This window comes from Chenopodium quinoa, unplaced genomic scaffold, assembly GCF_001683475.1.
Source record: "Chenopodium quinoa cultivar QQ74 unplaced genomic scaffold, ASM168347v1, whole genome shotgun sequence".
Classification (NCBI taxonomy): domain Eukaryota; kingdom Viridiplantae; phylum Streptophyta; class Magnoliopsida; order Caryophyllales; family Amaranthaceae; genus Chenopodium; species Chenopodium quinoa.
The window spans coordinates 3,121,750-3,146,465 of NW_018745054.1; the positions used below are offsets into that span (position 1 = coordinate 3,121,750).

General features: G+C 34.9%; 2 protein-coding genes across 3 annotated transcripts; both read right to left on the reverse strand.

Moving 5' to 3' along the window:
• Positions 1 to 70: 70 nt before the first annotated feature.
• Positions 71 to 4,488, reverse strand: LOC110709183 (probable aquaporin TIP3-2). Its single transcript, XM_021887398.1, has 3 exons — positions 4,103 to 4,488; positions 1,802 to 2,055; positions 71 to 685 (listed from the first exon to the last, which is right to left on the reverse strand). Exons 1-3 carry the CDS (start codon positions 4,236 to 4,238, stop codon positions 302 to 304), a joined length of 774 nt encoding a protein of 257 aa, XP_021743090.1. The 5' UTR covers positions 4,239 to 4,488; the 3' UTR covers positions 71 to 301.
• Positions 4,489 to 6,305: 1,817 nt separating this feature from the next.
• Positions 6,306 to 15,491, reverse strand: LOC110709184. Of its 2 annotated transcripts, none has more exons than XM_021887399.1 (6): positions 15,323 to 15,491; positions 15,165 to 15,235; positions 11,250 to 11,298; positions 10,967 to 11,073; positions 7,347 to 7,429; positions 6,306 to 6,755 (listed from the first exon to the last, which is right to left on the reverse strand). In XM_021887399.1, exons 1-6 carry the CDS (start codon positions 15,369 to 15,371, stop codon positions 6,506 to 6,508), a joined length of 609 nt encoding a protein of 202 aa, XP_021743091.1. In that variant the 5' UTR covers positions 15,372 to 15,491; the 3' UTR covers positions 6,306 to 6,505. The 2 variants fall into 2 exon arrangements, with proteins under 2 accessions (XP_021743091.1, XP_021743092.1); XM_021887400.1 differs by having other exon boundaries at positions 11,250 to 11,336; positions 15,323 to 15,340.
• Between the last annotated feature and the right edge of the window lie 9,225 nt (positions 15,492 to 24,716).

Consider the following 24,716-nt stretch of genomic DNA (forward strand, 5'->3'; position numbering starts at 1 on the left):
CTTAGATGCCTTAAACCAGATTTCTCATTTTTACTAGCACGATATAATTGTAGGAGACGACAGTCGACAGTACAACTGAAGGAAGCTATTCATATTATTTAAGGTCAACATTGAATATAAACGCAATGACACCTTTTATTACAGACAACATACCACAGTATATGCCTCTTAAGTACAAGTCCAAAGCTTAAGAGAATTCACACAACAACAAAAGAAGACGACTCAAATAAGACTACAAAATTAAACACCCCCAGCAAACATAAAGGAACTATGCAGTGTTTACATTTTTATGACGACGAAACTAGTAATCTTCTGGTGCCAAAGGTTGGTGAGCATGAGGAGGCTCAGTAGGGATCACAATAAACTCATATATCAGTCCGGCAAGTCCACCTCCGATCAACGGACCAACCCAGTAGATCCAGTGATTCCTCCATCTCCATCCAATTAAGGCCGGTCCAAATGCTCTTGCTGGGTTCATTGATGCTCCGTCAAATGGCCCACCCACTAGAATATTTGCTCCTACAATCAATGCGATGGCTAAAGGCGCAATGGTCCCTAAGCTGCCTCTCTTTGGATCAATGGCGGTAGCATACACCGTGTATACTAGACCAAATGTCATCACTATTTCCAGAATTAAAGCTTGAAGATTACCCTCACCGTATGCCACTCCTAGCCCAACTGGTCTCTGTAACATATTTACAAAAATGAGATCACTCAGATAGTCAGATTTTAGAACAACATTACCTGATTATGCAAATACTAACAGAAAGTAGAAGATACATGTGTTAGATCGAAAACTTAGGTACCTCTTGGCTTTTGATCACAAGTTGAAAATATTTGCCTTACATCATTTGTCAAGTATCGGTGACATGTATATTAGAGTCACTAGTTTATGTAGCACATACGGCTAGAGGTGTAAAAAAAATAAACACAACCTGACCTGATACAACCCGACCCAAAAGTAACTGGATTTAGATTTAGACTTATATGGTAAAATGATTTTACATGACTCAAACCCAAACTAGACCCGACCTTACTAGACCAAACCAAACTTGGCTCAGTTACCATAATTGACACCTTTAAGCATAATATTAGGGGTAAAAGTTCGGTTTGCGGTATATCCAATCCGAATTAATTCTGTTTCGGAAATCTCAATCCGAATCCAAACCGAATTAAGATTCGATCCATTCCAATCCAAACCGAATTAATTCGGTTTTTAAAATTAGGATCCAATCCAAACCAAAATTTGTTCCCTTCTTTTGCAACATTCAAACCCAAAATTCGAACTTCACCTAGATAATTCCTACAACCACTCCTTGTTAACTACATTCTTTGTGAGAGAGTAAGATATTGAGAAAGGGGAATTGAGAATTAGGTTTTTTTTTTTTTAAGTTTATATATGTAAGGGGAAAGTGGTTGGACAATTTGAAAAAGAAAATGGGCTTAAAGTATTAGGTCGAAATTCGATTTGTAATTCGGTTTTCGGTTTTTTAAAACCCCAAACCGAATCCAATCCGTAATCCATATTTTTTAATTGTTTCAATCCGATCCAATCCGAATTCAAAAAAAATCTAAACCGAATTACTAATTCGGTTTGGTTTTCGGTTCGGTTTTAATCCGAATTACTTTCACCCTTACATAATATACCTTATGTGGATAACATTTCACCATTAAAAATCATTCATTCTGGGACACTAAAAATCAATACAAGAGAACAAACTTAAACCAAATAATGTGTTTATCTTTTAATTAATTTTGAGCAAGGGTATTGTACCACAATCAGCAATTAGCTAGAACTCACCATGCCATCAGTAACAAGCCTGAGAAGTAGGGCAGCAACAATTGCACCCAAGAGTTGTGCTACCCAATATAAGATAGCACGAAGAAACGAGACTCTACCACCAACAAGGGCGCCAAATGTAACTGCTGGATTTACATGCCCTCCTGATACATTCAAACTTGCCGCGACTGCAGCAAACAAACCAAACGCATGTGCCAAAGCTATCACCATCAACGATGAGGCTCCCGTAGTTGCCTCATCACCATATAACTTCCCTGCAATTTAACAGAATAAAGAAAGCTATTAAAGAGATCAAAATCAAACCTACAAAAGTACATAAATAATGTCCAATAATTTATTGATTACCATCACAAATATCTAAACGTACCAATAAAAATTAGAAATCACAATTTACTTATATTAACTCTAATTCTTACTATACTACTATGAACTATCTGGCTATGCGCAGTCGGATTTTCTTCGAACTAAAATCTGATAACAACAGTGAAAGACCGCGAATTTCATAGTACTCCAGGTAGCTTTTGTTAGTATTGTTACATTGAACCTTTTTTAATTTTTTATTATTTTTTTTATCTATTTGTTTACATGTTGTTACAATTTTTTGACAATTTGTTGCACGTAGGGATGTCAATCAGGATTTCGGTTTAGTTTTGGGTTCGGTTTTCGGTTTGTAATGGGTCGGTTTTTAACGGGTTGGAATTATTAACGGGTCAGTTCGGTTCGGTTTTAGATAATTTCAGGTTGGTTCGGTTTGGTTTATTTTTATTACAGTTTCTTTACGGATCGGATTCTAATCGGGTTGGGTTATAATTGGTTCGGGTCATAATCAGCTCGGGTTAAATTCAGTCGGTTTAAAAACGGGTTTTGTCATTTTAAAGCGGGTTTTGGGTCAACACATATCGGGTCCTAATCAGGTCGGGTTGTAATTGATTCGGGTGGTAATCGATTCGAGTTGAACTTAGTCGGTTTGACAACTAGTTTTTGCAAGTTTTAAACGGGTTTTGTTAACGTATATCGTCTAGTATATCCTCAATATTCTTTAATTAGTTATTCCAGTTGAGTATTAATTAGTTGTTTAACTTTATGTCTTTTTTTGTATAATGATTTTAAGGATCAAATAATAATAACAAATTTAGAGTTAGATTTCTAATTTTTTTTAATACAATATAGTGTTCCATAAGCCATTATTCATTAGAGGACGATAATATTGTAGCATAAGAGTTTCAATGACATCAAAATTCCAAACCTTTTCAATATAAATACTTTATAATTCAAATTAAACCCTTTTGTTTTACTATTGATAAAATATATCCAAAAAAATAGAAAAAAAAATTTATAAACGGTTCGGTTATGACCGATTACGAGTTGTAAACTGTTCGATCATAACTTATTACGGGTTATAAACAATTCAATCCTAACCAGTTACAGGTTGTAAACGATTTGGGTTTATCGGGATTTTTGTCGAATTTAAACGGTTTCGGTTTACAATGGGTCGGGTTGCTATCGGGTTCAAAAGTACTCGGTTCGGGTTGTTGGTCGGTTTCGGGTTGTATTAGTTCGGCTTGATATCGGGTACGGTGCATTAACGGTTCTCAAACATTCGGATCGGTTCAGTTTCAGGTTTTAAAAAATTGGGTCGAGTCGGTTTACGGTTTAAAATAACAGGTTCTTAGCGGTTCGATTCCTTTTCAGAATAGTTCACAACGATTCGGGTCGGTTTTTGACAGCTCTAGTTACACGGAACTTAGAATCTACAAAATGTACAAGAAAATAGATGATTTTTTTAAAAAATAATTTTATCATCTAGTACATATTTACCACATTTTAATTAAAGAGACCTAAAACCGTTACCCCTGTCGCGTAAAAGTCACCCACCACAACGTAACCTCTTTAATTAGAATAATATTATTAATTTAAAAATAAATTAGTTTACAACTAGCTTAACCATTGGAGCAACAAATAGCTTGAATCTATCTAGATTAAGAAGTTAATGTGGCATGCCAAGGCGCCAAGCTATTAAATAAATTAGTCAACCATTGTAGTTGCTCTTAGTTGGTTGAAGTGTTGGATTCGAAGTGAATGTTTCATCATTTGTACAAGATGGTATCAGTATCACACGCACTAAACAATACTAATATAATTGATTTATGATCGATCCGTTTTGAGCTTTGAATTGCAAAGAAGAATAATTTCAATGTGATTGTGTTAGTCAAAGAGTTGTGAGTTAGCAAACATAAAAGTCAAAAACGTTACAATATCAAGAAAATTAGAAAAACATGCATGCAAGAAAGAAAAACATACGGAGAGCGAGCTGAGAACCCTCGCCAGCAAAGACAAAGATTAAAGTGGAGATGAATTCAGCCAAGGTAGCTCTCATGGAATCAGGGTGTGTGGCCTCTTCCGGCCTTCCGAACGCGTATCTTCGAGGCGGTGCCATGCTAGCTACTCTCCCTTCTTCTCTACAACCCCAACTTCAGCTAATCCACCTTCAAAACACCAAGCTAACAACAACAACAACAAACCTATCAATCTCTTACCACAACTTTTGACAAGATAAAAAGGCCTAAAAAAACTTTCTCAAGTTTAACGATATTGTTGCTATTACTACTTTCTCAAGTGAAATATAATTTGATGAGTAGAAATGGAGAAAGGCAGATGACGATAGTTGTAGAAATTGGACAAAATTTATGAGAGGAGTAATATGGACACTTGGGTTAAGGCATGCAATAATTTTGACACGTACAATATTATTGCATGTGTTCGTATTTCATATTGTGATTGACTCTAGCTAGCATGAACTCAGATGATATCAAAGTTACGATGAAATCATCTCATCTCTATCTAAAACCAGAATAATTCTATTCAATTTTTATAAAATGGGGCCCATTTTAATTGGCTTAGTTCCCACCCCTGTAAAACAGAAAATAAATGTGTATACGTACGTGATTGCGTTCAGATCACATGTAATTTTATAGTTAAGTGCTAAAGTGTGTTAAATTTGATTGTATTAGATATTATGGAAAAAGGAAATAATTTTTTTGAATACTTCATTGTTTAAAGAAGAATTGATCTGAGAGGGAAAAGTGATTGAAAAATGGGTGACTGGTGTAAAAAAATAGTAGTTTAAGTAAAAAGTGTATATAGTTTAATAAAACGACATTTAAAGTAAAAAAATTCAACGAAAAATGTACATAATTGTGAGATAAAATGAGTATGGTATCAAAAATATTTGTCCGAGAATTATAAAATGCACAAAAACAAATAATGTGAGTTAATACTACATCCCTTGTGATTACTATTGAAGCCCTCTATGTAACAATGAATATTACTTTATAATTACCACATTAGTTCACTCTCCCCACACCTCTTCTGATTTTTTTTTCTTTTTATTTTTTTCTAATCATAATTCCACTCTCGCGGTTTTTTTGGTCTAGTATTTTAAGGGGTCAAATACTTAAAAGTATAGAGTAGGATAAAAAAATCCCTACCCCAAAGTGCCGGTAAGATGCCTACCAAATGAGCTAGGAATCCTACCAAATGAGCCAGGAATCTTTATGCCTAAATTAGATAGGATGAGTATACTAAAATGAAAGGAGCAGTATATGCAATGATTGTCTATATATTCTCTCTAAACACCCTTAATCAAACGTAAGGAGTACAGTATGTGTACTAACCAATTATGGTTAAACAAGGTTGTCTAAACAAGGAAAAATGTAGGTATAGAACCCAGAAAATACTCGTACTACCTTATCTTATGAAGTTTATTCTGAGTGTTACAAGCAAAGAAAGTGAGTTTAGGGATAGGTTTTTTTTTTTTTTTTTTTTTTTTTTTTTTTTTTTTTTTTTTTTATGTTTTATGGATCGAATTTTTATATGAATTTGAGTTCCGAATCCAGCAAAGATAATTGTATTTTAAATCTACGAATGAATAATTCTTCTACTCATTCTACGGAAATTCAAAGATACACCGATCAAATTAGATCTCATCTTTTATGGTGTCCTCGGTCTCCTCACAGGCTCACAATCACAACCATCTTCAAGTAAATGCTTTTCACAAGCTAAGAGCCTATGATTATCATAAACCTTACCCAAAGATTTGAGCTAATGTTAGCTCAGTTGGCAAGGTCCTTAAGAGATGTTGCCTTGGATCAACAATTCTTCTGAATCAAAGTCCTTTTTCTGATATCACAAACCAAAACAGGGGATTAATGTACGAAGTCTTGGTAAAACAGATAAAAGAGAGCAGCTCAAAAAAATTAAAAAAAAAAAAACAGTTACACATTCAGCTATCTGGGAAGTCACAGTGATCACACCAAGGGTGAGGAGATCCTGCAATCTTCCTTTCAAGCTTCCAGAGAAGGGAGCAGGGTGAGTGTAAGAAGGAAATGATTACGAACAATCCTAAAATACCTGGCAATAAAATTCAAAGATGGCAAAATGCAAATGATATCTATGAGAAGATGGCACCATTCAAGAAATTTGATCAAGCAAATATGACAAAACATACGCAAAAAGAACTAGCAGCAGCTTGGATTTCAAAGCTTTAATATGTCAGAGATAACTGACACTCATAACATCAGATACAAAACATTCAGAACATTGGAGAAACTTCTAAGTTGAGAAAACTGTTTTTACATTTTTTTCAACTTGGAATACTGGCCAATTAACTACAGGTTAATAATGTCCAAGACGGATACAGTAGAATCAATCTTCACTATCAGAACTTTCATATGCTAATCCTAGTAAAGATTTCACAGTATCATCAGCTGTTTTTGGGGCTTGTTCCTTTGATAATAACTGAGAATCCTTTTGTTTTTCACTTAACTCCTCAACCTTGTGCTCTGGCGTAGCAATCTCATTTATATCTGAATTTGACTGATTACCCTCAGATGGGCTTGACAACTTTGATCGCTTCGGTTTTATCTCTACTACTTTCTTTAGCAGGTCTTGTTGCCTACAAATTAAATGCGAAAACAAATTAGATTCAGGGTATTTCTCAAGAAGAATATAATAATTAGCTTCTCTAGTACTTTTTATCTAATTAAATTTCACTTGCAGAATTATAAGCCAAATCTAGTATGTGCATTCTGCAGTTTTACAAGAGTGAGCAACCACCTACATCCATAAACAAGGTAAGGGTGCCTAACAAATGGTTTAGTCAGTTTGGCTACAGATTGGGCAGATTCATGATCAGATCATATTCATGTGTTATAACCATACAAGTGCAAATTTATGGGCTGGGTCAAATCAGGTGAATATTGTCCATTTGTGATCAGAAATTGGATAGACTCAAGGAGTTTAAAATCAATCTCATTCTAAATTAATTTAAGACAGGCTATTCAGATGAAGCAGGCAGTGATTTAGAGACCTTTACGCATAAATTAAAAATGACAGTTGAAGCAATGGGTATAAGATCATGATGACTCCCAAGTGTGTTTTGAAAATAATAATTTGAAAACATTATCTTGCTTTTCATCCATCAACTTAGTGCAAATGGTCCATGAAAGATAGAAGTTCATGATTTGATGCTAGAGATATAATATACCTTATTCCACTCTTTGATTTGGGCTCGACTCGAAGGGACAAAGGAGTAGGTGCAGGTGTAGAATCTGCCAAATTCGCTGCTCTGTATGAGTAGTTAAGAATAACTGTAATTCAAGCATTCATCTACTTACAAAATATCAGATAGCATTACTACACAAGTGTAAAAAGGCCATCCTTGCCAGAAGGCGAACAGGACTACTGTTACAACTTTGAAACTGCAAGTTATTCTCATAGCATTTAATATATGGTAGTTGCTCCAAATACTGTAACAAGAGAAATGCTAAGAAACTAACAACCAATATTTCAAGAAAAAAATATTTTAAAAAATAAAATCATCAAATTATCAAACTTGTAAAAAAGTAACATGCTGACCCTTTTGAATAATTTACCAAATCTGTCTGTTAGATCTTATATTAAGCTTAAGAGTAATACAGTTATACTATGCAAATGAATAGATGATTAGACTAGAAAGAGAATCCGGTGAAGTTGATCAAACGACTAAATTTTTTAAGCACCTCTCATGAGACTCACAATTTTACCACAAAATATTAATAAGACTACATCTTTGTTACACCAGAAAAATTGACACCAACAATCCCAACTACTATAAGCCTATCAACGAATTCAGTAACAAACTAGCAAGTAGAAATAGCCCTAACGTTGGGAATTGTTTTCTTAAAACAATTCTTAACTGGATTGAAACTAATAAGCAGGAAAAAAATGTCTCAACAAATTACATAAGGCTATAAGAAATTTACAAGTGACGTACCATTGGCCAACCATCCTTTTTGGTTCACAAAAGCAAGCAATGAGAATACAAAAACACTTTGAGAACTAAAAAAACAAATCTACATGGATAAACCCATACGAAGATTCTATTCTATGGAACAACCACACTACAATTGAGCATGATCAAAATCAGCTTCTGAGTTCTGACAAAAGATATCATACTTGAAACATATATTCATATAACTCTTGCAAAAACTTTGGAATAATGACCAGACAAAGAAAATTATTTTTAAAAAAAAAAATAGGAAATTCTCTTTGGTGAACTCCAACTTTTTAATTTTCTAAGTGGTAAACATTTTTAAATTTTCTTATCAATGGTAAACCTAAATTTTTATATTAAGTAACATTAATAATAAATTTTAACTAGATATTTAACCATAGTTAGTTAGTTTTTTTTTTTATATTTATTTTAAAATTATCTTTGTATAAAAAAAAAAAAAAAAAAACCCCAAACCCCTCATCTAGCCACCAGCGAGCCTCGCGACCCTCCCTTGCCCGCGTCGGCACATCCACCCCTTCCCGGCGCCGCACTGAACCCATTATCCCCCCTGCCGCATCTCCCTTCCTCCATAACCACCCAATTTGTTCCCTGAAACCCCAACCAAAGTTCCCATTTCTTCGCTTCCTCTAATCGGAATTTCTGGAAAATTTGCCTGAATCATTTGAATTTGCGATTTTGATCTACAATTGTTGTGATTATGGGCGGCAATGATGAGCTTCTTTGTTGATTGTTGCGGCAGTCCGATTTCAATTGCGGCTGCAGGGGTGTGAATCAGTGAGGACGGTTGTGATGTAGTGCGGGTGGCTAATGCGTGAGAGGTTGGGGTTGCTGCTGTTGTTGCGATTTGGCCGCTCAATTATGGGTTATGAGGTAGGTGCGCAGGGGTTGAAATGGTGGGTTGACGAATTGATGAAGGGTAAATAGATGGTGGGTTCAATGGGTTACGCAGCAGCAATAGGATAGTGTTTGGTGGTTGTGTAGCAGCAATGGTGTTGGTGGTTGTGAGGGAAATGAGAGGTGGTGGGGGTTTTGAGATAGGGAGAAAGGGCAAATGTGGAGGTGGGGGATGGCCGGCGCATCGGTGAAGGTGGAGTTGGGCGCCAGCGTTGGTGGAGGTGGGGGAGAGGTGGCTGGTGGGCGCCGACGTTGGTGGTGGTGGGGAGGTGGCTGGTGGGTGCCGGCAAGGGAGGGGCTGCTGGGGGAGGGTTTGGTTTTCTTTTTTTTTTATAAAAAATATTTTTTTATAATAATTTTATTATTAAAAAAAATAAAAAACTAACTATAGTTAAGGACTTTTATTAAAATAACACTTATCAATGGTAATCGATAATTTAGGTTTACCATTGATAATAAATTTGAAAGTATTTACCACTTAGAAAATTAAAAAGTTGGAGTTCACCAAAGAGAATTTCCCGAAAAAAAATAAAATCTTGTAGAACTTGTAGATGCAAAGATGGCAGGTAAACAGAAAAACCTAAGCATGACAAATAGGAGATGAACTCTGAAATTTTTTCTGTGAAGCGGATCCGGTTTTCTTTTTAAAAAATGGCGGAATGAACATTTAGTTGTTTAGTAAAGAACATATAGTTGTTTTATAAAGACCATATAGCTATTTTATAAAGAACATCTAGTTTATATGTTTTTTTTGTAAATCTAAAGAACATTTATAATATTAGTAAAGAACATGATAATATTAACGAACATTATTCATATAGTATATGTACAATTGGTATAAATGACCATGTATGCATATAAAAAAGTACATTTTATTGTATTATAATGTACATTGTATTATATTCTAATGAACATATATGTTATAATGTTGGTTACATGTTTAATGTACATTGTATTATTTGCATCATGTAAGTATATGAAAAAAGAACATTTTACTGTATTTTAATGTACATTGCATTATTTGAATCTACAACTTTTTTAAAATTGTTTATTTGCTTGTTTTTTTCTTCAAAAATGGATTAATCGAAAGATCTTCTTCAAGAACTTCATTTTATTTCTCATTGCAACAACAAAATAACATCAAAATCGCAGATAATTCCCAATAAAATCAAATATTACAATTTTCAATCAAATTTATAAAAAACAAACACTCAAACTCAAAATAAACAAGTATGAATGTCAAATAAACAAGTATGAATGTCAAATAAACAAGTATGAATGTCAAATTTGGTCTTACCTTTTGTTTTTATTTGTCATCTTGAACAATGTTGAACTCAAAATTTCGAATTTGTTGAAATTTTGCTTGAGGTTTGAGGAATTTAAATGGGTTTGAAGTTTTGTTTGGAGAGAGAAAGTGAACTTTTGGTAAAAAAAAATATATTGAAATGATTTGTAATTAATGTATGATAAAAAAAATAATTATAGTACTATTTATCTATTTCATTATACAAAAAAAAATAATTATATTATTATACAAAAAAAATATACAAAATTGTTGCACAAAAATCTGATGTACATTATAAATGAACACTATGTTCTTTTATGTATATGTCCATATACATTATAAATGAACACTATGTTCTTTTATATGCCCATGTACATTAGTATATACCTGCATGTTCATTCCGCCTTTTTGTACTTTGGAGCGGATGCACCATGCGGATTGTGCATCCGCCTCCACGAACCAAGCTTTAAATGAACTCAGGGCAACAACATAACCAAGCATCATAAAGTGTTTTTTAAGCCGTTCAGGTTTAATAATATAGTGAGTTACTGACAACATTTTGTCCCTTTTCAAATAGAAATTTAAATTCACTCAATAAACTTTTTTTTTTTTTTTTGTGGCGAAATTGTTATAGGAAAACCAAAAAGGATATCTTGAAAGCGGCAAATGCTCGTTTCTCAGTGCGACGTAAAAGGCGCTCAGCATCTTCCTCAGCTTCCATCTGCTCCTTTAGATAGAGAAGGTCATCACTATCCAACGCTGCATGATAAAACTTGACCAAAACTTAGATGATAAGCCTTTAACAATAAAAAACAACAAAAGTACCATCCTTTCAGAGGCTCGAAGTAAGATATTGTACTCTCTTACATACTAGACGCACAAGTAGAGAGATGCACGCAAGGGGAAAAAAAAAAAAAAAAAAAAAAGGAAATTACCGCCTCTTCCATGAAGGTAGCCTCCACGTTCTCCAGCAACCTCTTGCATCTGCTTTGTCAACCAACCGGACAGAAAAGCCAGGATCCCTGTCAGGGCATGTTATCAGAAAAATCTAGACATATAAATTAAGTCCTCGAGAAATCAATTTGGATAATACAAACTCCATGTAACATAGTAATCTCTTTATACACAATACCTCCAATTCCTAATCACTGCAGAGGAAAGGAAAAGAAAAATAACATCTTCGGGAACTTCTGCCATGACAATATATCTGTGGATAGGTACTAAATGTAATTTACAAACTAGGATGTTATACAAAAAGTCCAGAACTGGCAGCTTTCACCCCTGTTGTAGCACAGTTTATCTCGTTTTTTTTTGTTTTTTTTTTTTTCCAATTTTTTGAAGTAATCTATGTAAGACCTAAGCAAAGCAAATTAAGTAACAATAAGGACAATCAACACTGTTTCTAGTGACAGGCTGACAGCAAAAAAATATCCATGACAATCCACACTCACAAAAGAAGATCATTTTAAGTCACCACAAACTTATCCAAAACCTCCCCAAAGGAAAAAAAAAAAAAAAAAAAAAAAAAAAAAAAAAAAAAAAAAAAAAAAAAAAAAAACCTCAAAGCCAACTCTGTTGCAGCCCTCTTTATAAAATCTACTATATCCTCAAGGTGTTCCCATCTCCCTGACCCACTCTTCTCTTCTTTAAATATTCCATTAAAGCTGCAACTTAATACCCATATCAGAAATCAAGATTACATTATTTTTTTAACTTGGAAATTACCTATGACTAAGAAAAATTGAAGCTAGTATACTAGAGTCGGAGTTTGGAATCATGGAATTAAAACTCAGTCGTTCTGTTACAAATATTGGATTTTCTATTCCACAAAACCATGTTACATAACACCGTGACAGAATTCACGTCTTACTACCCACATAGTCCATTTACATAATGGTGACTCACCAAGCTAGAACCATTTTTACTATTATATCCATTTTTAAAAATTATAAATTACAGAGTATGTAATTTATAAACATGAATATTGAAGTAACTTTTGTTCACTAAACATATTACCAAGTACCAACCCATATTATGATAAATTTGGTAACATTACATTGAAATAATAATTCTTAAACTTAAAAAAGTGTAAACAAGTCTAAAACCAATTAATGTGATATTCTTGAAGTAATTCGCACCGCGTCAGCCCCGATACATACTATTTGTTCATTACAAGCTGTTTATGCAACAAATTAACAAAAGCTGTTTATGCAGCAAAGTGATCATGACGGCATCCATGATTTTTTTAAATACATGGACTTTAGTTCTCAAGTACCAAGAAGAAAGCAAAAGCAATAGATCTAAGGAAGCAAAGACCAATCTCTCAGATATAGCTCGCAACTAGCGATCTAGTGTCACCAATCACCATGGCCCTAGCTTAAGTAAGAACTGACTCAACAGAAGGTATCCAGTGGCATCATAGAGGAAACATAAATCAGAAATTGAACAAAAAAAAACTTTCACCCAACTAATACATTGGATTTCTATAATTTAAAAAGAACTACAAAGGACCAAACAGATTAGATGATTACTTCATAGAACACAACAGTACTATATGATTTTTAACCTACCAAACTAATTACGGTTGATCATTAACTTATGTGTGCTTCTTTATTTTGTACTAGCCATGGATGAAATGTTTATAGTAGGGATAATATTGTAAACCTCTTACTTCAATACTTTCTAGTTTCTACACTTTTCAGAGTACTAAGTGATTCGCTCATAAATAGCATTGGATGAAAGCTAGATACATGGTAACTATGGATAGGAGGGAGATCTTTCATATATTTCGAGATAAAACCCTACAATATGGGGTCCAAAAGTTAATATCAAGGATCTCAAAAAAACCCGCTACTATAATTTCTTCTATGTCCAAGACAAGTTGCATCACATGATCAAATTTTCTGATCAAGACTTCCAGTAGTGTTACAAATGAGCTCTAGAAACAGAATAACAAAACTATGACATCTTTGATGATCGTTCCATTAACCACTTTAGTGGCTATGGTTCTATTTGCCTTAAATAAACTTTGGCAACATTAAGTTTTTATCAACCCAAACAAGCTTATTTAGCAAGAATAAGTTATGTTGAATTAAAAAGCTGAGCTAAGTTAAGCAAAAAAATAAATTTAGTTCATTAATACTTTAATAGATAAGATGAGGAGAGCATAGCCTAAGTTCTCCTAGCTATACATCCATAACCCTTGCAGAAAACAACTAAATAAATAAGCATTATTTGTTTCATAAGAACCATAGCATAAGTCCTCCAGTAATTACACCTTAATAAATATGCGCTGTTTGTTTACTTTTTTGAAAATGTCATTCCGAGTAAACCATAATGGATTTTAGTCATTTTACTACATAAATTTCCTGTGAACAAAGTAGAATTTGTTTCCCATGCCTTAGAACGCTCAACTTGGTTAAAATTGTTTCCTCAAGATACTAATCATAACTATTGTTGGTTCGTAGCCCCCATTTCCATAAGGTACCTAACACCCCATGAATCACTGGATGGAAATGAAGGATAATGATGAATCATTCATTTACATGGTAGCCAGCTTCACCTAGTGGTTTTATTTTTAGGTGGTAGGATTCAATCTAAATCCCTTTGGATCATATGACTCCTGCTCAATTACAGACTCATTGGAAATATATCATTCTGAAGAATGATGGCTTGGGCAGAGATCTATTACTGTACCAATAACCATTACTCTCTCTATTCAAATTAACTGCGGCATTCAAATTACAAGGTTCGTATTATAAGGTTTTCTCAAAAATTTTACTTAGGCCTTGCCTAGATCACATGAATAGCCCATAATGTTTCATGGGATAATTGTTACGTGCCTGTACGTACACCTAGAATGAGAGAACTTATTTAGGTCCATCTTTGAACCCATCGACTTCATCTATGGTGGCTAACTGAAGCTCTCTCCCCTCTCTCCTCCTTTTTTTTTTTTTTTTGAAACCCCCCTCTCTCCTCCTTCAAACAAGCTAAATCTTTAAAAATTTGCTCCATTCTCTTCCACGGATTTGTATTGAAGTTCCTCCTTTGTAATTTTCCCAAAGCGAATTCGAATCTCAAGGTCAGCTATCTCCCTATTCAACACCTTTCATTCAGTTTTTGGTGATTTAATCTGCAGTTTTCTAAAGTTCATGAATCCATAATTGTCTTTCGTGATATAACCTGTGATTTGTCAATTGATGTCAGTGATTATCTCTGTTTTTTCTTACTTTTACTTTGTGGTGATTACCTAAAAATTTGTGTTATGGTAATGTAGTTGCAGCTTGCAGGCAGCAAGACGAGGTGTTTGCAAATAACAGCAGATGGTCCAACACTCATCACCCTTATGGACTAACCTTTGCTAACCATCCTACCCTAAAATCGATAGCCCATTATAAATATCGCAGCAACAGTTCCTCCCTAATCATTACTCCCCTAACAATTACTTTACATCCAGGCAACCCCTTAATCTCAAATTTATACCAAATTCACAAAGACAAAAACTAAAGGAAGGAATTCGAACTAGAAAAGCAACATCCTAGACTAACATTGAATCGACGTAACAGTGAAACACGGGGATTATGAAGAGGGTTATTTCCATTATCTTTTATACAAGCTATTGCACTAAAATTTCTAAGAAATTCTGAAACTAAACCGAAATAAGGACGAATATTAATTAAAAGCATTTAATTTAACAATGGCATCAACAAATTAAAGCATCAAATTTAAACAAACAATCAATCAAACCCTTTTTTCATCCAAGAATTAATCGTAAAACCCTTTCCAACAAACAATTTAACAGATGAACAAACAAAATTGAATTCAATTAAGGGGAGATGCGACCAGCTAACCTTTGCAACCATGCGTTGGAAAGTAACATCTTCATCGTCGATTTTATCTTTACCTTTACCAAATTTCTTATCTGTAAAACAACAAAAAATTACGATTCAATCATCAAAAAAAAGCAGAAGAAACTTTTGGGTATTGAAATGGTGAAGAAAAATTAAACCTTTTGGGTCTGAAAGGTTTGTGTACTCCCGAACTTCTCTTCCTGCCATGGCGAAAATCTGATGTTGGTAAAGGGTAACAAACTACAAGTCAATTTGGGATTGTTCAATTTTTGCAAGTCGAGAGAGAAAAAAAAAAAAAAGAAAGAGAGTCCCAGTTAGATTTTTTTTTTTTTTTTTTTTGACAGCAGTGAAACAAAAGAGAGTAAAACATAAAACCTACACCCCTTTCCAAGGCCTAGGTCATGGGGCCTAGGTGTGACAGGCCAAGGAACATAACAACAACAGAAATAAGAACATTGTTAGCTGAGGCTAAGGATATCAATGACTAGATTTCTCAACTCTTTTGGCGCCTGCATTGGGTTCTCAGTGGCTTTGACACTTAGCTTGTTGTCCGTTCTAATCTCAACCTGATTGTACCGTTTGAGGGCTTCCACCATTCATTCTCTAGTAGCCAATAATTCACAGTGTAGCGCTGAGCCTCCAATAACCCTTTTCCCACTTTCTTTCACCAACCTATCCTCTTTCATTACTACCCATCCTACCGCCGCCAAATCCAACCTACCCTTCCTCTGTTTCCATGCCCCATCCACTGTTACTGTTACAACCTGTTGAGCATCATGAGTACCCCTCCGCTAGTAGTTTAGCTCTGAAATCCCAGTCCCAAGAGTGATCTGCTGCCCCTGTTTATGAAGAAAACCTCTATTTTGGTCCTGATATACTCTAGTGCATATACGGAGTAATTGTTAATACTTGGGATAAACAAATTTGTGTATTATCAATATGGCATTTTGGTAAATAAATCAACAAATTTATCCATTCATTTATAAAGTGATAGTGTTTGTGTTTTTTCAGCTTAGAAATTCCAAGTTTAGAAGAAAAAAAAAATCAATAACTTTCTGCAATATTTCGTGATAGTAACTTTTACATAAATGTAATATGGTATGTAAAGTTACTCAAATTCCAAGCATTTTGTAATTTTGTCAACTAAGGTTGTAAAGTTTCAAGCTTTAGATAAAGTAGATAATACAAGAACAAATGGTTGAAACATCTCTTGCACTTCTAATCACTCAAAATACCATCAAATAGTGTATATGACTATTTGCAGCATTTAAAAACATCTAGAAATCTACTCGCTTTTCAGAAGAAAAAAACCAATAACTTTCTATCATTCATAATAGTAACAGTGGTTTTGCAGCACCAACAATAATTTCATCACAAACTAATGTACTAATCATTAAAGTACAGATTATAGTGTCAAAAAAAAAAGTACAGATTGTAAGGAAACGTAATATGGTATGTCAAGTTTCTAAGGAGCAAATGAGATAATCAGTGCATGTATTTAAGCAAATACCTTTCACTCCGACTTTTGAAACCTTGCACAAGGCAAGCACAAATTTAAGGTCTTCCAGCTCGAGATGCTTAGCCCCTCCTTTAAGCTCACCATTGTGTTGTTTCAAACTACAAAGAAACACAAGATCTCAATAGATTTCTTGAACACCCAAAAAGAATACTAAAACTAATAAACACATTCCGACGAGTTCAAGAACACACCCCCTTTTTTTTACTATCTAAACAAGCACCATAATTCCATCATAGGATTTGAATATGCCAAGTCCTTCTCAAAGTTGCCTTCAACCTCGACGTGAAAGGTTGATAATTCTAAGGGTTTGGTCTCAAATCCATATTTCAATTCATATTTGATTAATTCGTTTAATCTAATCTTTCTTGAAGTTACTAACGTGTATTGTTTTGATAGAAAGAGATACGAGACATCAAAGTGAGTAATTCGATTACTTAATTATTCAATTGACATATAGAGATCATACTTAGAATATTACTTAATTTCTAGTATCATGTTAAGATGTCTTTATGATTTCTAGTATCATATTTAGGGTGTTAATTAATATTTTTAATATTATGTTGATTTCTAGTATTATATTTAGGATAAAGCTTTGATTTTTATAAGTGAATGCTAGGATTTGTTATTAATCTGTTTAGTATCATGCCTAGGATCTTGCTAATATATTTTTATGATATTATTATGATGATGATGATTGTTGAATATTACTTGATTATTCATGATTTTATTGTTATTGCTTGGTCACACCCTTTTCTGCATTTTTCCAACTTCTTGTTTTAAAATATTAGTATTGAATTGTACTTGAAATCACGCCTAATAAAATAATTAATAATTTGATTAGGCTAATATGATTTTTATTCAAGTGGTCACCAATAATAGATTTATTTGTGCATTAATAATCAACCAATCAACGTAGATTAAATATTAGAGTTGTCAAAAACCGATCCAAACTGTTAAATTCGAACTGTTTCGAACTGTTCTTAAAAGGAACCAAATTGCTAAGAACCTGTTATTTTAAAACCGTAAACCGACCCGACCCGATTTTTTATGAAACTGAACTGATATGAATGTTTGAGAACCGTTAATGAATTGTACCCGTTATCAAGCCGAACTTGTATCACCCCAATAATTCTCTATTTAAACCTGTGAGGACCCTAAACAATATTCAAGAGAATTACTGGCGTGCTATCGCCACGTGTTCAAACGTTAAGGCTATATCAGAAAATAGCAGCTGAAAAACTAAATCGGTTATAACTAAGTTTCAAAACCAATAACCAAAACTAAATTAAATCTTACAACTTGGAACCATTAGGGCCCTTATTCAAAACTCAAACCAACATAAGTAGTATGAAAGTAAAATTGAATTTAAGTAACTTCAAAAGTAAACAACAATACAAAAAAGAAAAGCAACCAACACTCCACTCAAGATCCCACCACCTAGATACGGATGCTGCATGTGTAAGAACCTGCGGTTAATCTGCTCCCCAATATTACAAGTGTAAAAATTGGATCGTCAGGTCATTGAAAGGTGAAGGCCACCATGACCAAAGAAAGACACACAAAGCACGCAATCATTAAAGCAAAATACATACAAGCTGCGAAACATAAAAGAAATCCCTAGCATGCTACTAATAATCAATCAACACGCATTATTAATTTGTAGACTCAACACATGACTCAACTATCACTTTACTAAGACTCCACTAGTTAAAAATAGTTAACTCATCATTTTTATTCATTGGATTAAGCAATAGACAAGGTTGTCCAACCCATGCTCCATTTGGAACATCAATAAAAGAAAACCCCATGCCTCCTTTCGAAAACATCAATAAAACATCCAACGACCACGGGCGTGACTCCGTGATCGTAGCTAGTATGAGATCTCATCTAACTCCTAGTTTTGAAAAGTATTTGAAATAAGAAACTCGTAGATTAGACGGCCTCGAGAAAAGTGCACGGCTAATATCCCGCGTACTCCAACCCCTAATTGTCATTACTCCATATGTGCACAAATTCAGAGTTATATTGCTCATCCATCTTGCACTTTACGTGATTTACAAGTTTAAACTTGGTATGACTCATTTGCAAACAACACAATTAATCCATTATCAATTCAATCAAGTAAAGCAAACTTTCAAATTTCAATTCTTGATTTATTAGTGACAAGTAACATTTATTATTTAGTCCTTTAACTACCTCGGTGTATAAACACCTTGAGTGCATAAGGCACCCCACAAACTTAACCTCGTCATATAAGACTTAAATTCTTCATTTACTCATTCTGTTTCCATAATCATGAATGAGTAATAAATTAATCATTTCACCAATCACATACCTTTGCTTCTAAGTGCACCTTGCCTAATTAGAGCATAAACAATACTTGCAATATAGAATAGTGCACATCATACAGAAATCACAATGTATAACCAAACAATTTAGCCCAGTCATCCCTATACATGATACTAAGTTCTTGATCCATCCTTAAACATGCACCTAAAAGCAAGGTTTCATAACTCGTACGTACCTTGTGTAAACAACTTAGTTGGCCACTTTAGAAAATAGAAGTCGCCTTCTACAAAGTCCTCTCCTAAACCAAACAATGAGAAATAAATCAATGCCCAAGCAAATAAATTTACAACAATACTAAACTACTTTAAAACCTCTTAAACCATCAAAATAAAGCTTTTAAATTGTTCCCATTAGTCAATATTAATAATATAACATTCCAACTATAAGTTTATATGTTAAAATTATGATAATACAGTGTATAACATGATATTCCAACAGCTTTAAAGTAAGTAAATAAATTTGAAAATTTAGTTTAAGTATATAAAATAACCCCATAAGCATAACTACTTTAAATTATCATTATATAGCAAGTTAGTGTGTTAAAAACCCAAAAATATACCCATTCAATGCAATTAGAAGCTTCAAAATAAAAGTATACAAATCTGAAAATTTATACTTGAGGTTGTAATTTAAAGTTCAAAGCTTTTTAATCATAAAATACCAACAATAATTATTTTATAGGCTTAGAAGCATAAAAACATGAAATTAACATGCTCATAAAAATCAAAACTTTAATAATCTGAAAATTTATACTACCTCCGGTCCAAATTAGTTGCTACTATTTCCGTTTTGGGTCGGTCCACATTACTTGCAACTTTCCTATTTATTTCCTTTTTTAGTAACTTTTTAGTGGTAAAATTGCCATTTTACCCTTACTTTTTTTTTTTAAAAAAAAACACCCTAATTACAAAACTGATTTTATCTAATTAGCTTTAACCCTAACATTAATAAGTTACCTATTTTCACCAAAATCAACCCCTTAGCCACTTAAACCAATTTCAGCCACCTTCACCCTCCTTCATCTTCCTCCTCATCACCATTATTCATCAAATTTCTCATAATCTTCCTCATCTTCAATTTTTTTTCTCTCCTCCTTCAACCTGTCGCTTGATCGAGTCTAATTGAGGCGATTTCCGGTGAGTTCCAGAGTTTGATGACGAAGAATTGAGCGTGAATCGGCGGTTTCTCTCTCCTCTCCTTCCTCGTGGTTTAAGATCGGCGAGGATCGGCGGCGTCGTGGTTTAAGATCGGTTGCTCGTGGGTTTCAAATTGGTGGGTTGGGATTGGTGGTTTTGGTGTTGGTTGATTCGGTGTGCTGGGTTGGTGGTTTCGGTGTCAGTGTGTTGGGTTTGTTGGGTTGTTTGTGTCGGTTTGCTGGGTTGGTTATGTCGGTGTGCTGGGTTGGTGGTCGTGGCTTGGTGTGGTCGTAGGGTAGTGGTCGTGGTTGGTGGTTTGGTCATTGGTTTGATGGTCGTGGCTGGGTTGGTGGTCGTGGATGGGTTCGGCGGTAGGAGGTGGTGGTGGTGGCCGGTTGGTGGTCGTGGCTGGGTTGGTGGGTCGTTGGTCTTAAGTTTTTTTTTTTATTTTTTTTAAGGTTGGATTAAAACTTAAGCATATACCCTTATCTTTCAATAATCATGCTTATGATCTTTTGCCTTAGCCTCGGCAAACCCCCCCCCCAAAGTTGCTACTAATTTGGACTGGAGGTAGTATATAGTCAAAATAATTACACTTTGATGTAATTTAAACATAGCATAATTAGATAAATGGATTAGCACGTTTTCAAGCCCTAAAACATGAAAAATCAATGATTAAACCCTACATTTTATACATACACAAATCTGAAAATTTATATAATAAATTAAAGGAAAATTTAACATGAGTGAACAAACCTTTGGCCGGTTCTCCAATATTGGACTAACCTTTAAATTTGCCCAAATTAAACTGAATTTTTTTAATTTTCTCCCAAAATGGATTGAGGTGACTGGGAACCAGTTAGAGAAGTCAACAGAGCTCGTGTTGACCTTTGGGGAGTTAGTTTCCCTCCCAAACGAATTGAAGTGCCATTACTCTCTTCAACCAACTGTGTCGAATCAACCATTAATGCTGAAAAAATCACCCCTCTCCTCCTTTTACCCAAATTTCACTCTCTCTTTTGCTTTCAATCCATACTCCCCTTTCTTTTTCTGCGAACTGTTGGTCCCCAAATTTTTTTTTCCTAAATTAGCTCTGCAATTGTACTAGGTTCGTGGAAGCATTGAAGTGAAGTTAAAGCAGCTGGGGAAGGTCTTGGTGTCCTCGCTTCATCGATTTATCAATGGTATGTATTCGACAAAACCCTAAATGTGTTTAATTTTGTTGATTTGTGCATAATTGTGGGCTAAATTGTCAATTTTGATGATTTTTTTGGATTAAAATTGCACTCATTTTGTTACGTTTTGTAGTTAGGTTTAGCTTTGCATTGGATTGTTATTGCTATTGTTGTTATATTTGTGTCTGAAAGATGGTAATTTTATGCTTAATGCTAGATGGATGATCCTTTTGGTGCTGTAACTCTTAAGTACTGGTATGGGGGGAGTTTTAAAACTTCGCGTAATGGTACATTAGTGTATGAGGGTGGAATTGGTAGGACTTTTAGTATTGATCCTGATCAGTTATGTTGGTGGTGGTTAGAGGATTTTGCAAAACATTGTGGGGTTGAAAATGTAGAGGCTTTGCTGTATTTGGAACCAGGGGAGCCATTAGAGAGTGGGTTGAGGAAGGTTTATTCTTACAATGAAGTGAATGGGATGAGGGAGATGTTGTTGAAGTTTAGGTGTGTGGAGATATATGTACATAAAGGGGTTGAATTACCTAAGTTACATCCTATGCCAACACAAGTACAAAAAAAAAAAGCAGAACCTTTGACCCATGACATTGCAAAGCATAAACTACCTATAAAGAGGGCCCCACGATTACCTTTAATGATAAAAGATGCTCCCTCACAGAAAGATGCTCCCACGTCAATTGTATTGTGTCCTTTCACAAATATAGATACAACCACCCAACCTATTTCTTTTTTCCCAAAAAACAAAGGTAAAGCAAAACAAAACACTCAACCTTTAGGTTCCTTCTACCAGCCTTCCCCTCTTCTTATTGATAACTCCCCCTTTCCAGATCTGACCTCAAACAACTCACTCCTAAATGATGATGATGTTTGGGTTGATAACAGACCAAAAAGTCCTTTGGATTGGGGGGAGATTCTAGGGTTCAATGATGATTTGAGTGGAGATGAGAAAGATCCCCTTTATGATCCAGCTATTGATAAAAGGAAAAATGTTATGAGTTTGTCAAAAGATGAAGGGAATGAATCTGATGGTAGCTTTGATTTGGATGATGATGAAGAGCAAAATGGTGAGTTGTTAACTGGTATTATTGATGGTTATGACTCTGAGGTGGATGAGGAGGATTTGACAGCAAGGGAGAGAGTGAGAACTTGTACTGCCAAGTTACAGCAGATTGCAAATCAGCTACAGAAAGAGGTTGCTGAGGGTAAACTAGGTTGTGAGGCTAATAGGGAGGGTTGGAAAGAACCTGAAGTAGTTGCAGAGGGTTACGGTAGTGAGTATGATGAGAGTGAAGATGATTTAATAACCCCACCAAACAGTGGAGATGAGGAAGAAACTAGAGAGCAAAGGAGGAAGAGGGCTGGGAATTCAGTCAGTGCAGACACTGATTTCAGTGTTTTCACTTGGACGGTGGGGCAGAGGTTTTCATCCAGGGAGGCTTTTTAGGGATGCTGTATCTAAGTATGCTATTTTACAAGGAATGGATTTGACTTATGAGATAAGCAACATCAAAGTAAATCAAAGATTAGGTGTGAAGTGTGTGGAGGGTTGTGCTTTCTATTTGTATGGTGCTTGGGATAGTAGGAGGGCAACCTTTATTATGAAGACATTGCAGTTGGAGCACACTTGTAATAGGAACATGAAAAGGAACAGACAGTTGAAGTCTAAATGGGTAGCTAAGCAATTTTTAGAGGTTTTCAAGAACAGACCCCATTGGCCAACAAAAGAAGATAGTTGAAACTATCAGAAGGGCCTTTAAGGTAGTTTTTCAGAGAGGATTTGCATACAAGATCAAGTATGCAGCTCATAGAATTCTTCATGGGTCAGTGCATGATCATTATGCAAAGGTTGGAGGTTACATAGCAGCTTGGAAGGGTAGCAGCCCTGGTAGTTGTGCTGAGTTGCTGACAGTAACAAAACTCAACAAGTAGCCTGCACCACCCATATTTCAGAGGTTGTTTACTTGTTTTGAAGGTCTGAAAAAGGGTTGGGTAGATGGTTGCAGGAAGGTGATTTGTGTGGATGGGTGTTTTTTGAAAACCTTTTTAGGAGGGCAATTGCTATCAGCTGTTGGTAGGGATGGGAATGAGCAAATGTACCTTATAGCTTAGGCAGTTGCAGAAGGGGAGAACAACTTATCATGGGAATGGTTTTTTGAGCAGTTGAAGAACAATCTTGGCCTAGAGGATGGTGATGGTGTCTGCATCATATCTGATGAACATATGGTGAGGGTTTTTTTTTTTTTTTTTTTTTTTTTTTTTTTTTTTTTTTGTTGATGAATTCTATTATTGACATGGATGTGATAATGTGTGATGTTGATTTCATTGTGATTGTTTGATGTGTACCAGGAAATTTTAAATGTTGTGAAAAATGTTCTCCCTGAGGCAGAACACATGAATTGTGCTAGGCATATATATGCTCACTGACACAAGTCCTATAAAGGGGATGAACTGAAGCTGATGTTCTGGAAAATAGCCAAGTCATACAACATGGTTGATTACAATGAAAACCTTGAAGCACCTAGGAAGCTGGACCCTGATGCAGCAAATGCTTTTATAGCATACAATCCAAAAGTGTTTTGCAGATCCCACTTAGATACAAAAGTCAAAACAGATGCAATCACTAGCAACATGGCATAAACCTTCAATGGATACATCATCAATGCAAGAACAAAGCATCTTATTTACATGCTTGAAGAGATAAGGGCCAACTTGATGCAGAGGCTTGTGTTGAAAAGGCTGGAAATGCAGAAATGCAGCTCTTTTATGTGTCCAAACATTCAGAAAAGGTTGGAAAATGAGAAGAATAAGGCTGCATACTGTGATGTTATGCCTTCATCAGAGACATTGTTTAATGTCAGCTACAAGTTGGATTCCCTAGTTGTTAATTTAGAAGCAAAAACTTGCACATGTAGAAAGTGGGACATGGTTGGTATACCATGCTGTCATGCAGTGGCATGCATTTTTTTCTTACATAAAGAAGCTGAGTCTTATGTTGATATATGTTATTGGAAGGAGGTGTATTTGCAAGCATATGTAGGTATGAATTTTAGTTGTATATGCAACACTAAGTTTAGGTTATATCTGTTAATCTAACTTGTTTTTTTCATGCAGGGTCAATTCCACCTTGTGAAGGGGAGAGACACTGGCCTAGAGTAAAGTTGGTTATGGACCCAGGAAAAATAAGATCAAAGATCCATCTGAAAAATCCATCTAAGCTAGGTCAACTCACTAGAACAGGGATGTAGATGACATGCAGTAATTGCCATCAGAAGGGCCACAACAAAAGGAAGTGTGGTGCACCAACTTCCACTGCCACTCAACCTCCCACCAAGAAGCAAGCAACTACAGCTGCTCC

Bases quoted from the DNA above. Each gene is read 5' to 3' on its own strand.
- LOC110709183 (XM_021887398.1), bottom strand. From the start codon at position 4,238: ATGGCACCGCCTCGAAGATACGCGTTCGGAAGGCCGGAAGAGGCCACA. The intron at 2,056-4,102 runs GTATGTTTTTCT...GTTAAATTGCAG, and splicing joins GGGTTCTCAGCTCGCTCTCC to GGAAGTTATATGGTGATGAG. The intron at 686-1,801 runs GTGAGTTCTAGC...AATATGTTACAG, and splicing joins GGCTTGTTACTGATGGCATG to AGACCAGTTGGGCTAGGAGT.
- LOC110709184 (XM_021887399.1), bottom strand. From the start codon at position 15,371: ATGGCAGGAAGAGAAGTTCGGGAGTACACAAACCTTTCAGACCCAAAA. The intron at 15,236-15,322 runs GTTTAATTTTTC...GTTGTTTTACAG, and splicing joins AAACCTTTCAGACCCAAAAG to ATAAGAAATTTGGTAAAGGT. The intron at 11,074-11,249 runs GTAATTTCCTTT...TTTATCATGCAG, and splicing joins CTACCTTCATGGAAGAGGCG to CGTTGGATAGTGATGACCTT.